The following is a 14,256-nucleotide window of genomic DNA, read 5'->3' on the forward strand; positions in this document are numbered from 1 at the left end:
AAACTTGGAATATCTTTGAAATTGAAGCAGTTTTAAATTTATTTGTTTGTTTCGGTGGCAGATTAATATGTAACTTTAATCCATGTCTGGTTGGGCATGGTTGCTCCTGGGATTATACAATTATACCAGCCACAACCATTTGGTGGCGTTGATTGTCATCTTGGTTTCTACTGATACACCACACTGTCCGAAGGCTTCCTGTGTATTCACTTGTCTGGGAGCTAAATTTGCCCAAAATGGACCATTTGGGTGCAGTCCCTCAAGTCCCGTTGATGTCTCTAGGTAAGGGCGGACAGCCTTTCTCAGAGGACAGGAACTCCCCCAAGTGGCGGGTAGGGACCAGGGCATCAAAGGCAAGCCTCTGTCATGACAATAGGGAATCACACCGTGATGAGAATCTATGGAGTCTTTTAGATGCCGAGAGACAGGCAAAGGGGGCGAAGTCGGAGTAGACCAGGATAGAGCTGCAGTCTGCAGATGGGTCCCACCATCTTGAATTTTGCTACGGCTCCCAAAAGTCCTATCCCCTCTTCCCATTTCCTGCAGACAAAGCACCCTGGGCATCACATTGCCAGGCAGAAGATTCTGATTGGATTGGACCCCTTACAGAAGGCTAGAAGGAAACCAATCCACTGTGGCCGTTTTCCTATATAAAGGGGAAGACTATCCCCTGGATTCCTTTTTGTACTAATGAAGAAGGATTCGCCTGGAACCTGGTTAGGAGTACAGTCTGATCCAAAGTCCTCTGCCATTGAGGTGAAAACCCGGATCTCAAAGGAGGGAGCAACCTCCCCCAACCCAGTTCAGGGGTACATTCGGAGTGACTGGTGTTTGCATCAGGCCTGTCTGCCCGCTGAGACACTCGTGACCAGGAGTCTGCCTACTGGGAGAGGCAGCCTTGCAAGTGTTCTCTGGCAACCTTCCTGGCTTATCCTTTGGGACACTGGACTGGATCTCAGAGCAACCCAAAGACAAAGGAACATCACCTGCCTGTCTCAAGCTGCTTCGTGCCGAGCGCCTTTGATGCTTGTGAACTAAACCATATATTGACTTGCTCACCAACCCGACGCTGAATAGGTGCCTCTGAAAACTCCCAGACACGCGGATTGATGCTGTCAAGCTCAAAGAACAGGACTGACGGGTATTTGAGAATCTCAGTGACTTTGAACATTGCTACTGACATTTGGCATGTCTTCCCACTGTCTTCAAACCCAAATGATTTAGTTTGCCTCGTTTGTTATGTTACAATGCTTTTGTACTGGGTCACCACTGCAGTAGTTTCAAATCGCTGATCGTTACGCGACAGACCTTAGCCTGCTGGGAAGGAGCGCAAGCGCCATCACAAATTATTCTGTCAGCTGTAGGTGGGGTTACGGCTTTAACATGCAAATGGACAATCACGGAATTCACAACCTAAACAGTAGCACTTTTCAGGAAAATTGGAATTTTCACATAAAAGGGACACCAAAGATACACTTGCCCACAAAGACATTTTCTAGTATTTGTTGACCGTGGGGACAGCCCTTGTCGGATAAAAGAGATGTATATTACTGCGCGTTGCAGAAAAGCTCACCAGTGGACATATTGCACACAACCCAACACCTGGACCTGACACACCTAAACCCGATGAGGATCAACACTGGTGGGGGGCGTTCTCGCGCACCACTGCAAATAGTATGCACCCAGATTCCTTCGACAGAATGCTTCAGGGAAAACGCAAGTTGGCCCCGAAAGAATAAAACCTGTTTCATCGTAAAGAGGCAGGAGGTGGGAAAATGGCAGGGGACTTTGGGCGGCATAAATCCTGCCCGTCACTGTCTCGTGTACATAAGTAAAACCTTACTGTGGAACCACTCCACAGCAAGCCAGGGGAATGTCAAAGATATGTCTGACATGTGGCCCGCAAGGCATCAAATCTATTTCACCTCCATACATCTAACAGATCCTGACCGAAGAAGAGCAACACATCTCTGACTGAAAGCATGCAGACCTAAGCCCCTTAGCAATGGGCGTTCACAAGCCCAGTCTTAATGGGGTGTCTCAATAACACATGCAGGCATTGCAGCACTATTTTTTATGTTGGCGACAGAGAAGCAGTCAGTATTTGATACTCTGGTAGAATAGAACACTAAAAGTAACTAATGCAGGCAGATCCTCACTGATTTTGCCCCATAAGGCTTGCATGTCTGTTACTGCATAACACCCTGGAGCAGAATACTGAAGTGGTCCTGTGCATGCTTTTAGCAGTTGCTGCTGAATTTATTTGTATTGTGAAAATGAATTAAAGCAACCAATGCCTCATCTTGTTCAGTGTGGTTTGCGCAAACTGAAAAGCACACCAAAGCACCCTGAGTTCAAATGCCCAAAGCTTTTTTTGGGAGAAACCTAGTATTAAAGCCATTACTGTTGCCATTAAACAAACGTGTAATGGCATTGTAAGCCAATTTCTTTGTATGATGGTTTGTGTGCACTAGAGAAAAACATGTTATTTAGGATCAATGCCCGTTTTAATCTAGTTGTATTTAGCACCCTGTTCCATGATTAAAGATAGCAATAGCAGACATCTGCCCACTTCCATATAAACATTTCTTTCTGACCTCCCTGGTGGAGAGAAAGTTCTATAAAGTATCTCTGCCAGCCTCTGGATCCCATAACACCTCAGACGAGGCACAAGGCAGTTATCTATGAACACCAGAAAAGTGATAGGGAAAGTTTTCCGTCTACCAGAAGTCACTCGGGGCCTAATTCACAGAAGCATTTTATAATGGCAAACCCCATTGGGAAAACCTCTGTGAATCAGACCCTTACTCTTGCCCCTATGCCTTTTGAGAAGTGCTCAGACAGAGTTGTTGCACAGTTAGGATTGAGTGAAAGTATTCCAGCAATCACTGTTTGGCTGTTTCAAAAGCCAAATAATGTTCAGCTGTGGCAAATTGGGTGCAGAAAGTTTGTGATTTGGGGGCAAAATAAGGCATAAACTGTGCACAGACCACAAAACACATAAGCTGATCTGCTCCAAAACACAACAGTAAAAATTGAATATTTGGACCTAATTGTAAAAAAACTGTTGTTTTCAAGTGGTGAATTCTAATTTGCATTAAAAAAAAAAACATCCCGAGGGGGAGGACCATCTCTGAACAAGTATTCGAAGTTTAAGAAGTTAATGGTGAGAAGATCGGATGTGCCTACAGGTCTAACATAAAAACAAGCATGGACTGTGATTCTAAGATTAAGAATGAGTCTTTCATTGGAGACATTCCAAACTAATAATGTTCCGCTTGAAGTCCAGGCGATGGAGATTATTGGCAGACCTGAATTGATAGTTAAGTGTATTTTGCTAAATGATGGCATTCACACACCACAGTTTCCGTTCTTACATTGTTTGTTTGAGCTCTAACAAATAAAGCATGTATGTTGTACTGTACATAAAGCACACAAATAACAAACAAATACTCCCCATGACCCATGGGGGTCAGTGGTCAATGGGTGCCCATCATGTTTCTCCACCTACACCTGAACTTCTGGAGTCATTCGCATCTTCTGATGCTGTGAATATAATTCACAGCTTTTCTCTGATCTTAAAAAGGGTCGACTCTAAAGTCAACGAACGTGGTTCGTGTATTTGAAGGTTATGCACAATTTGGTATAACACTGTATTTTGATGCTTGTTAATTGACTGGTTTATCTAATGTTTGCTATCAAAATCGGCTAATGCCGTCCTCACAAGAAAAGGTACTAGGCATTTAAAGAGTATCATGTTTTTATAATCAATTTTTGAATGTGAAAGGTAGAGAAATTCTTCCATCATACTTTTCATCAAATAATAGCAGTGAATGTTAACGTCACATTTGTCATCATGAGCATTTTCAGTTTGGGGTATTAAGTGGCTCTGTGAGAGCTGCAGGCATGGGAAGTGAAGACACAAGAGATGAAATGGGAGTAGGAACACACACAGCCTTTGGCCTTTGGGTATTGTCTGGATTTATACCCACCCATTGAGCGGCACTTGGCCATGCTAGTCCCTGTCACCATTCCCACCCACTATCCCATCACCCACTGGATCTCTTTAAGCTAGATATGTAGTTTATAGGGGATTCCAATGACATTTCCAACCAGTCGTCTGAAAAGTAGTCGCTTAATTGCAGATGTAAAGCAATTCCTGGTGCAGTAATAATGTCTTCAGCCACGTGATATGAAAGCAATATATGTGTCCTTGCTTATATTTGTTGCACTAAATTCATATTAAAACAGACATTGACAAAGCCAACAGTTTTGGCTCTTGTATAGGCTTTAGATGGCCATTTTCCAGACACGGCCATAATATGGCAGTTATTATCCTCTTTTGCTAGCTGTTGCATCTTATCGCCAACTTTTACCATTATGGCAGTGCCTAGAGAATACCTATCCCATGCCTAAACGAAGCTAAAACTCTCAGCTTTGCCAACGCTTGTTATAATGGTTACACTAGTTTGTTACAGTTTGCTAATCAGCACCAATTCTTTGTATCAGTATTACATTTCTGTTTTATACCTCATGTTTAATATTGCGTCTCACCTGATTTGTACATTATTTTGCAGCTATTTCTCTCTACTTCCCCAGTATGATGCAAGGTGGTACATTTAAATGTGTGAAGCCTCACAGTTTGTGTGTGTGTTGATTCTAACTATTAATCCTGAGTCAGAACTTGCACTGTTATGTTTGTGAATTGTTTTTAGCATGCTTCGACACACTGGAATTCGTACCAGGCCCTAACAGACCAAAGTGGTCATCCATTAAGCCCCACTTGATAATTCTAAGCATTGCTGAACTAATAGTTGCACTTTTTGTTTAGAAATGAAGGTTTGGCCATTCTATCTATCTATTTGGCTATGATTCTATGTTGCTTTCTGTACTGGTAGGGCACAGTGTGGAGATATTTAATACATTTGTCTGTAAAGTTTGGAGTGAAGTTTTTTAATGTTCAATATTGAGAGACACGTGACCACTGGTATGAAAGAAAGAAAGAAACATTGACCATATTACTTAACTTGCACTGGAATCATAATGTCATACATTTGCAAATATGCATGATTTCAGCCACTGTGTGCACTTGGAGCTCAAATGTAAAGTACTGGAGGGCTGACCACCCCTTCTGAGTGTGCCAGCGGAGATAACCTGCGAGCGGCCTGCGCAAGGGAAGTTCCCTGATTTGAATATGGCATTCCACATTCAAATGGGAAGCTTCCAATTAGCCTAGAACGTGCTCCCGTCCTTAAAGCTGCCTCATGCAAACAGAGCTAGCAAGGGAGCCCAGCTATGGCTTCTCTATCACCCAGGTTTGGCATATATTTTTCATCTTTGCGGGCTGCATTAGACTGGGCAAGGTGGGCGCCCAGCCATTCAAGCTAGGTAATAAAGCCCCAAATACTCCAAAAACAGACCAACAGTTCTCTTGTAAGATGGGAACTCCTGCACATCTTGATTGTGAGGAAAGGGGCATGGTTCCTGAGTCTTGCACTCAGAGCTATTAATGCCTCCTATGCCCTGGCCAGATTGTCTTTTGACCACCGGTCCACGTGATTGAACTGGTACCGTGTTCAATACATTGGAGGGGATGGTACTGCATCTTTATTTATTTATTTAGGTTTGTGGAGCGCGCTACAGCCCGCAGGCATCGAGGCGCTATGTCAGAGCTCAAGAAGGCTTGATTAAGGGTTACAAGGAAGCTGCCCAGGAAAGATTGTTACAATTCAGTTCAGAGAGAGTGTTTACAGGGAACACAGAATACATGTAGGTGCAAGTTGTTATACAATCCAAATCAGAGCAGTTAGATAAAGACGTTAGTTTTGATCGCTTTGCAAAAGACTGAGTGAGATTCAATGGTCCTGATGTTGGGCGGTAGAGAGTTCCAGAGTAGGGGTGCGACAGCAGGGTAGCTGGAGCCGCCTGCCCGGACCTTACGGGTTCTGGGAACCGATAGGAGGTTAGAGTAAAGTGATCTGGAAGGTCTGAGGGTGGCGAGTTTGGTGATTCTGCATGACAAGTAGGGTGGGGCAAGGTCGTGAAGGCACTTGTGAGTCAAAGCCAAGGCTTTGAATTTGATCCTCTCCTTAACTGGGAGCCAGTGGACCTGTCTTCTAAGTACCGAGATGTGTTCTCTACGCTTGAGGCTGGTGGCGGCTCTGAACGCGTTATTTTGAATGATTTGGAGTTTGGCGACATTCTTGGCAGAGAATAGTGCATTACAGTAGTCAAGCCTGGAGCCAATTATGGCCCTGGCGATGGTAAGGCAATTTTTTTGAGATAGGAAGGGTCTGACTGCATTGATGAGTTTAGAATGATAGGCAGATGAGGTGGCAATGACGTTGACCTGCCTCTCCATGGTTAGGTCTGGTTCTAGGTAAACACCTAGTGTTTTGATGGAGGGTGACACGGTGATGGGGATGTTGTCAATGGAGAAGGTGGAATAATTGTTATCCAGTTTGCTCAAGGTGGAAGGGGAAACAACTAAGAGTAGTTCAGTTTTCTCACTTTTGAGACATAGCCTGTTTTCTGCCATCCAGGATTGGATTGTTGTGTAGATGGAATTGAGGGTGTTCTGGTCGGTCTGGTAATCTCCCGAGAGGGGGAGGAGTACCTGGGTGTCATCAGCATAGTTTGTGTATGAGATGCCCAGGGAGTCCAGGATTATGAACAGTGGCCTTGTGAATAGGTTGTAGAGGGTGGGGGCCGTGCAGGAGCCTTGCAGAACCCCACATTTGATGGTTATGGGGTTGGCACTTGAAGAGTCAGAGAAGACTTTCATTGCTCTGTCCTTAAGAAATGAGTCAATCCATTTGCAAGCCCTATCAGAGAAGTTGGCTACTGACGAGAGGTACTGGCAGAGAGTTTTGTGGTCGACCAGATCAAAAGCTGCTGAGAGGTCCAACAGTAGGAGAAGTGCATGGAGGTTTGCCTACATCTCGGAGATCATCGATTTGGTTTTTGAGGTCAAGGAGAGCTGTCTCGGTCCCGTGACGAGGTCTGAATCCTGATTGCCTGACTCCTAGGAGGTGGTTGTCTTCTAGGAATTGCTGAATTTGCAGGTAGGCTTCTTTATCCAGGATTTTCAACAGGAAGGGGACGGTGGTGATAGGCCTGTAGTTCCCTGGGTTGCAGGGGTCAAGTGAGGGCTTTTTTAGGAGCGGACGAACCCATGCTTCCTTAAGTCCCATTGGGACGTAGCCAGAACGGAAGGAGGCATTAATGAATGCTGTGATTATAGGGGCTAGGGAGGGGGCACAGTTCTTGATGACTTGGGCGGGGCAGGCATCACCCTTACAATTGGAGGGTTTGATGGATTGGAGAAGTGAGGTAACCTCCTTCTCACTCATATCTTTGAAGTCGAACACGGGAGATAAGGTGGGCTTGTCTCCTGGTGTGAGGTCTCTTTGAGTACTGGAGATCAGTTTAGTGAGCTCTTGTTGGTGTGTGAGGAGTTTGGCTTGCAAGGTTTCCAGTTTGCTGAGCATGGCAGACTGGATGGTGTTACACCAGGCTTCATCCTTCAATATTGGAGACTGGAGGAGAGGGGATTCGAAGATTGCGGTGGGTGAGTGAAGATACGTCGCCCCGAGCTCCCGCACCGCAATTAGTAAAGTGCACGCAGAAGCAGATACGACGGTGAAGTAGCCCTCCCCGGGAACCGTCCGGTGTGGAGCAATCACCCGGCAGGCGTGGGGCCATGGAAACAGCCCCGCTGCAACCACTGCACTCCACCACGAATACAGGGAGCCCCGGGGCCTGCCGCGCCGGGTGGAAGAGGCGGGCTCCAATTCGAGTGACGGCCGGTGGCCAAAACAGATCCGATGCCCTCGGGGCCCCCGCAGGATGTTGGCGAGCTGCGGCCACCGCACCAGGAGCTCGGTGGTGCTGGACCCAGGGTGCCGCAGCAGACATTCGCCGGACTGCGCCCACCCGCGGAACGAGAGGAGGCCGCCGGGACCCCACGTACCCAAAGCCAGGAAGGCGGGTCAGGCTGCAGGTGCCAGAGTGACCGTGGCAAAGGACTGGTGTCGGGGCCGGCAACGCAGAGAAGCCGTGGCGGTACATCTGCCGAAGGGAGTTGGGACCTGCGTCGGGGGAGGCTTGGACCCTGCGTGGCAGCGGGGGGCAACCCGCAACCAGAAGATACTTCCCCCCCCCCCCATCCAGGGGTCGAGGTCTAGCCCCAGACCGGCACGTCAAGTCTGTAATCCAAGTAAGTGGGGGAGTTGCAGGGGGCCATGGACGAGCACTAGAGAAGGTGGGGCCCTCCGCGCACCCCTCCCCTCACAGCTGGGACATTCGGGACCCCGAACAGCGGCTGTGGTGGTTGTCCCCTCCACAGAAGAGGGGAGCGGGCGGGGGACCCTGAGATCTGGCACCCCGCCCCCAACAGCAGAGTTATACAGCCAAGGGCTGCCTTGGGCACAGGGAGCTAGTAAGACACTCCAAGAGGAGGGCTGTCTTAAATCAACGTAGGGCCAACATGGAAGTGGCGGAAGGCCCCGATTAGCCAGCACACCGTTAGGCAGCTCTGCAGACGCATTCCTCCCAGCTATAAACGAGGGGGTGTCTGTACAAGAATAATCAACGCCGGAATCCACATCGTAGAGCAGAGAAAAGCAGTGCCTTCCTGTAGGTCCCCCAGCCCCCGGCAGCATGTCCAGAAGTAAGTCCAAGGACACCCCAGCCTCATCCAAGATGGCGAAAAAGTCTCAAGATGGGTTACTAGCCCAGATCTGGGCCAAGGAACTTGGAGAGCAGAGACCTCAGGATCCCAGGGACGGGGTCCAAGCAGTCGGCCCCGGTCACCACCTAGGAACCACAAGAACAGCTGGTTACCCAATCACTGCTAAGGACCCTCCTTGGGGAAATCATAGAGAACATCACGGAAGCAGGGCAGAAACAGATGGACGCGCTAAGGGAAGACCTGGCCGAGGGCCTACAAGACATAAAAAGGGACTTCAACAAAATGGAAGAGCGGGTGGACACGAATGAGAGGGCCATACAGAAGTTGACTGAAGACGCACGAAAAGCGTACTCCCTATTGGAAACCTTAGCTGCAGAAACTTATAACCTCGAACTGAGGGCCGAGGGTTTGGAGAACAGGTCCAGTCCAGAAGGTCCAATATACGGGTTAAATCCCTGCCAGAAGCAGTCCAGGATCACGATATGGCCGAAACAATGAAATACATTTTTGGAGACCTCATTGAAGCTGACCAGATAGATGATATTAAGTTCGATAGGGTCCACAGGTCTGGGCTGAAGCGCCTGGAACCGGGAGCAAGACCACAAGATGTTTTGGTGGCGTTAAATAGCTACACACAGAAAGAGAGGATCCTGCAAGCAGCCAGGAAGGCGGGCCAGATAACCCACAATGGTATAGGAATTCAGCTATATCAAGATTTATCCCAAATCACCTTGAATAGGAGACGGCGCATGGCCTTGATCCTGGCCCATCGACGAGAAAAATAAGTGCGCTACAGGTGGCTCCACCCATTCGCCCTCAATTTTCTATGGCAGGGGAAGAACCATAAAATTACGACCTGTGACCGGGGTATAGCTCTACTAGGCCTTGAGGACGATACTCCACTGCCACGAGCGCCCCAGACTGTGCGAGCAGTCTCCCGGAAGCCTTGGGAATGGTCAGAAGCGGGCCCAAAGAAATCAAGGAGGGAACGAAAACAATCCCAGCGCAGATCCCAGTCACGAGATCATGTGCCAGATCAGGGAGACCAAACTGGGAAGAGGGGCCTACAAGAAAATTAAGGAGCACGAACCATATTCCTATATCAACCCTGGGGAGGGCACACAATAGATTTAATCAGCGTGCGTATATGGCTATCAGAGATTAGCGCCTACACAAGAGCGGGAGGCAATGGGTCAGAGGGAGGGACCCGACACCTTGGAATGGTAAGGGGTGTTCCCGCAAATTCCACAAGAGGAGTTTCTAGGTTTGTTATTGAGTTTTGCTCTCGTAGACGGATCACGAGGGGGGCTTGGTGCCAGCCGGATTCGCCTGGAAAGGGGGGAAGGGCTGAGGGCAAGGGGGCAGGGAGGAGGGGGCTGGGGACAGAGGTGTGGGGGGGCGAAGATCCAAGGTACAGGTCTTGAGGGCCCATTCAGCGGCCCACGAATTGTGTGCATACATCATAAAGCGTACGGCAAGGGGCTCAGGGGCTACAACAGGGTTACGTAGATCTCGCACAATCAGTCCATATGGCTAGCTCGGAAGCTCTGAAGGTGCTTTCACTAAATGTGAACGGCCTCAATTCCCAGGTTAAAAGGAACAAAGTGGAGAGGTTCCTCAAGCAGGAACACACCCGCGTAGTAGCAATGCAGGAGACCCACGTGCACACTAGGGACACCCATAGGATAAGATTCCGGGGGTACTCTCGAGTGGTACAGGCTACACAAGCGAGCAAGAAAGGGGGAGTCTTAATCGCCTTGAGAGATGGGCTTGATCTGACCAGCAGAGATATGCAAAAGGATAACCAAGGCAGATACTTAGCGTTGATACTCGAGGAAAAGGCGGATTCCTTCACAGTTGCATCCCTGTATGCACCCAATCAGGCCCAAGACTCCTATATACAAAACATTATCACCCGCTTAGGGAAATTTTCTAAGGCGAACATCCTCCTAATGGGAGACTTTAACTTAGCCTGGGACCCCGCCAAAGACAGGAGTACTACCTCATGGGATGCACAGGGGGGGACCATCAGGGGACCTCCTGAAGAAAATGCACGATCTGGCCCTGGTCGATGCGTGGCGCGATCTTTACGGCAATGCGGAGGGATACACTTTCTACTCACAGGCACATAGGTCACACTCATGGATAGACTATGCGTGGATATGAAAACCATTGTTGGGAAGAGTTATAGCCTTGGAAGTGGAGTAATTATCCTTGGAGACCACTCTCCACTTACTCTCTCGATAGCTAGACCAAAGCGCACCCCCCGGTATTTGGAAATGGAGGTACCCGACCGCGCTGTTCAGGGATCCAATCCTGTTCAAGGAAATAGAGGCGGATGTACATGAGTTCACCAACCACAATAACTGGGAAGACCCGACCCCTCAGATTTGGTGGGACACCCTCAAAGCTACTATTAGGGGTAGGATCATAGCACTCAAGGCCAGAAGGGAACAGGGGCTGAGATTGGAGGAGCAACAACTAGAAGCCAGACTCGAGGAAGTCATGGCTCGTATGGGCGGTAGGTTGTCAGCAGCCACTAAAAGTGAGTATAGGGCAGTGAGAGGTCTGCTGAACCTTATACAAACCAGAGTGGCTGAGCGAAATCTCCTCTGGCTGCGTCAAAGGTACTTTTATCAAAGGCAACAAGGCAGACCGCTTGTTGTCCAGAAAGCTTAGGAAGGAGGCAGGTGACAAAACAATCCTAAAAATAAAGGGTGAGAGAGGGGCCCTCCTTACTAAGAATCCCGACATAGAGGGGGAATTTTGTAAATTTTATTCAGACCTCTATCGTTCAGGAGAACCTACAAGTGCAGATCAGGAGGCATATCTGTGTCAAGCGAGGTGCAGTCGGATCTCTCAGGAAGATAGGGAGGCCCTGGAGGGGAGATCACTACGGATGAAGTTAGAAGGGTGACCAATAAGCTACCCTCCAGCAAAGCCCCAGGCCCAGATGGGTTTGTATCCGAATTTTACAAGACACACAGACATTTTAATCCACATTCTTACCAAATTGTTTAACTGCATAGGTTCCTCAGGAGATCTCCCCAACTCGATGAATGGAGCCAAAGTCATTCTAATACACAAGAAGGGCAAAGACCCGATCTACTGCGCATCCTACCGCCCAATAGCTTTAATAAACGTAGATGCCAAAATTCACACCAAGGTCCTAGCTAATCGTCTTGAATCAATCCTCCCCAAACTAATACATAGTGACCAGTCGGGCTTTATTAAGGGTAGGCAAACATCGGACAATGTTAGAAGACTGGCACACCTGATCGAAAAGACACAGAAAAAGAACATTCCGACCCTTTTCTTGGCGATCGACGCAGAGAAGTCTTTTGATCGGGTCGAATGGGGGTTCCTGTTTGCGGCTATGGGCGTAGTGGTGTTTGGCCCGGGCTTCATCAAGAGAGTAAGGGCAAATTACCGAAATACAGTAATCCAGCTAGCAATAAGACTTATTAGGCCTTAAACGGCCAAATATCAGCCCCGGTTCGGGTAGGAAAGGGCACTAAGCAAGGCTGCCCGATGTCACCGCTCCTCTACGCCCTTCACCTAGAACCGTTCCTGGAGACAGTGAGAGCGACAGAGGATATAGTGGGGGTCACGTTTGGAGGAGTGGATCAAAATATCGCTGCCTTTGCAGATAACATGATATTCTCACTGACTCAACCGATCACCTCCTTGCTAGCAGTGGAAAGGGAATTGAACAGGTTCGGCTAAGTAGCAGGCCTAAAAATTAATGCCCACAAATCTGAAGCGCTCCCTCTCACCTTGTCAGCTAGCGCGGTCCAGGACCTCAGAATGGCTTATAACTATAGATGGGTTGACTCTTCACTAAAGTATTTGGGAATTCATCTGACCAAGACCACGGGGGATTTATACTCTGCAAACTTCCCACCGCTCCTTCAGAAGGTGAAATCGAAACTGGTGGACTGGGGCCCCCTTGAAATCTCGTGGTTGGGTAGAATCAACACCCTAAAGATGACAATCTTGCACGTGTTACTTTATCATTTTTCAGCCGTCCCTGTTCGAGTCCCAGCGACTTTCTTTAGGACCCTACAAAAAATAACTAGTCACTTTGTCTGGAACCGAAAGCGCCCAAGAGTGGCGGCCTCCCTTATGAAAGCCTTGTCGGACAGGGGTGGGGTGGGGGAGCCGGACTTTAGGGTATACTATCTTGCCGCACAGATTAGAGTCATCAGAGATTGGCAACGAAATGACAGAGGGAAGGTGTGGAGGCAGATGGATAGAGCGGTGGTGGGAAGGGACCGGGAGGGGGATTCTGTGGTTGCCGAGGCACGATAGGCCTTCCCGTTTGTATTGCAGTGATATAACGTCAACTACAGGCGATGCATGGGATCAAGCTATCAAGAGGGCACACATTACCACTTACCCTTCCCCATATAACCCTCTGCATGGTAACCCACAATTCACTCCAGCACTCACCAACGAGGTGACCTTTGATCCTTGGTTCCACGGGGGCTGCTGGACCGTGGGGGATATGATGGTGGGGGGCGAGGTGAAACAATTTGAGCAGTGCAAGAAGGACTTTGCCCTGGGGGAGAAGCAGAGATTTTCCTATCTCCAGATCAGGCACTGGGTCTCCCAGCAATCACTCAAGCAAACAGGCTTGCGCTCCCTCCCCCATTTTGAAAAGTACTTTTTCGACTCGGGTGAAAAGGGGGTGGTGACGTCCATTTACAAAATCATCAAGCGGCAAGAAACCTTGCAGTCCAGGAACTATATGGTCAAATGAGCGCAGAATGTAGGGACGGGCATAGAGGAACTGGAATGGGTAAAGCTGTGGTCTCAGATCCCGAAACCAGCAAGATCCATTCAAATTCGTGAGATGTGGCTGAAACTGATGCTGAGGTGGCACCTGACCCCAACCAGGTTAAATAAAATATACCCCAATGTATCACTGTTGTGTTGGAGGGATTGTGGCGCAGTGGGCTCCTGTTCTCACGTCTGGTGGGAGTGTCCAAAAATGGACACCTTTTGGTCCCAGGTCCAGGCTGCGGTCGCCCAGGTGCTGGGAGTTAAGCGAGGTCAAAACAGAGGCCTGGACTTATTAGGCCTTAACGGGAAGCTGACAACTCTTGCCACTAGAGCGGACTGCAAAATTTACGTGATAATTATTATGGTCGGCAGCGTTGGTCCTTGCCAGGAAGTGGAAGTCGAGGGACCCCCCACAGGAACATGAGTGGGTCGCTAAGCTCTGATCATTGGTGGCCATTGAATGGCTCACCTACTCAATCCAGGGGTTTCACATGCGATTCACGTCAGACTGGGCCAATTTGCTAACGTACCTAAAAGCGGGAGCCCGCCGGGCCTGGTGCCCCAAGGCTATGGAACTACTGGGCATTATTAGCCCACAGGACGAATCGGACCTGTGAAGACTTGGGTCTGTTAACACAGCCACCCTTTGGAGAGGCCGGTTTGAGAACGTAATCCAACGACCCACCTGGGCAGCCTCAGCAATTTAGCATGCATTATGCTTATAACTACTTTTTTTTTGTTCCTAATGTCGATGTTATGCTATCATCAGACCTCTTGGA

General features: G+C 48.6%; 1 protein-coding gene across 8 annotated transcripts in view; it reads left to right on the plus strand.

Annotated features, from left to right (window-relative positions):
* ANK3 (ankyrin 3) overlaps nucleotides 1-14,256 on the plus strand; it is a 2,768,233-nt gene that overhangs the window by 2,163,793 nt on the left and 590,184 nt on the right. For 2 of the 8 annotated variants that reach the window (XM_069611214.1, XM_069611215.1), the window contains one exon: nucleotides 4,578-4,610. The exons of the other annotated variants lie outside the window; for them this stretch is intronic. In XM_069611214.1, coding sequence (XP_069467315.1) covers nucleotides 4,578-4,610 — 33 coding nt within the window. The remainder of the gene's footprint in view (nucleotides 1-4,577; nucleotides 4,611-14,256) is intronic. 8 annotated transcript variants of the gene reach the window in all.

This window comes from Ambystoma mexicanum, chromosome 8 (genome assembly GCF_040938575.1).
Source record: "Ambystoma mexicanum isolate Mex_15411 chromosome 8, UKY_AmexF1_1, whole genome shotgun sequence".
NCBI classification, from domain to species: domain Eukaryota; kingdom Metazoa; phylum Chordata; class Amphibia; order Caudata; family Ambystomatidae; genus Ambystoma; species Ambystoma mexicanum.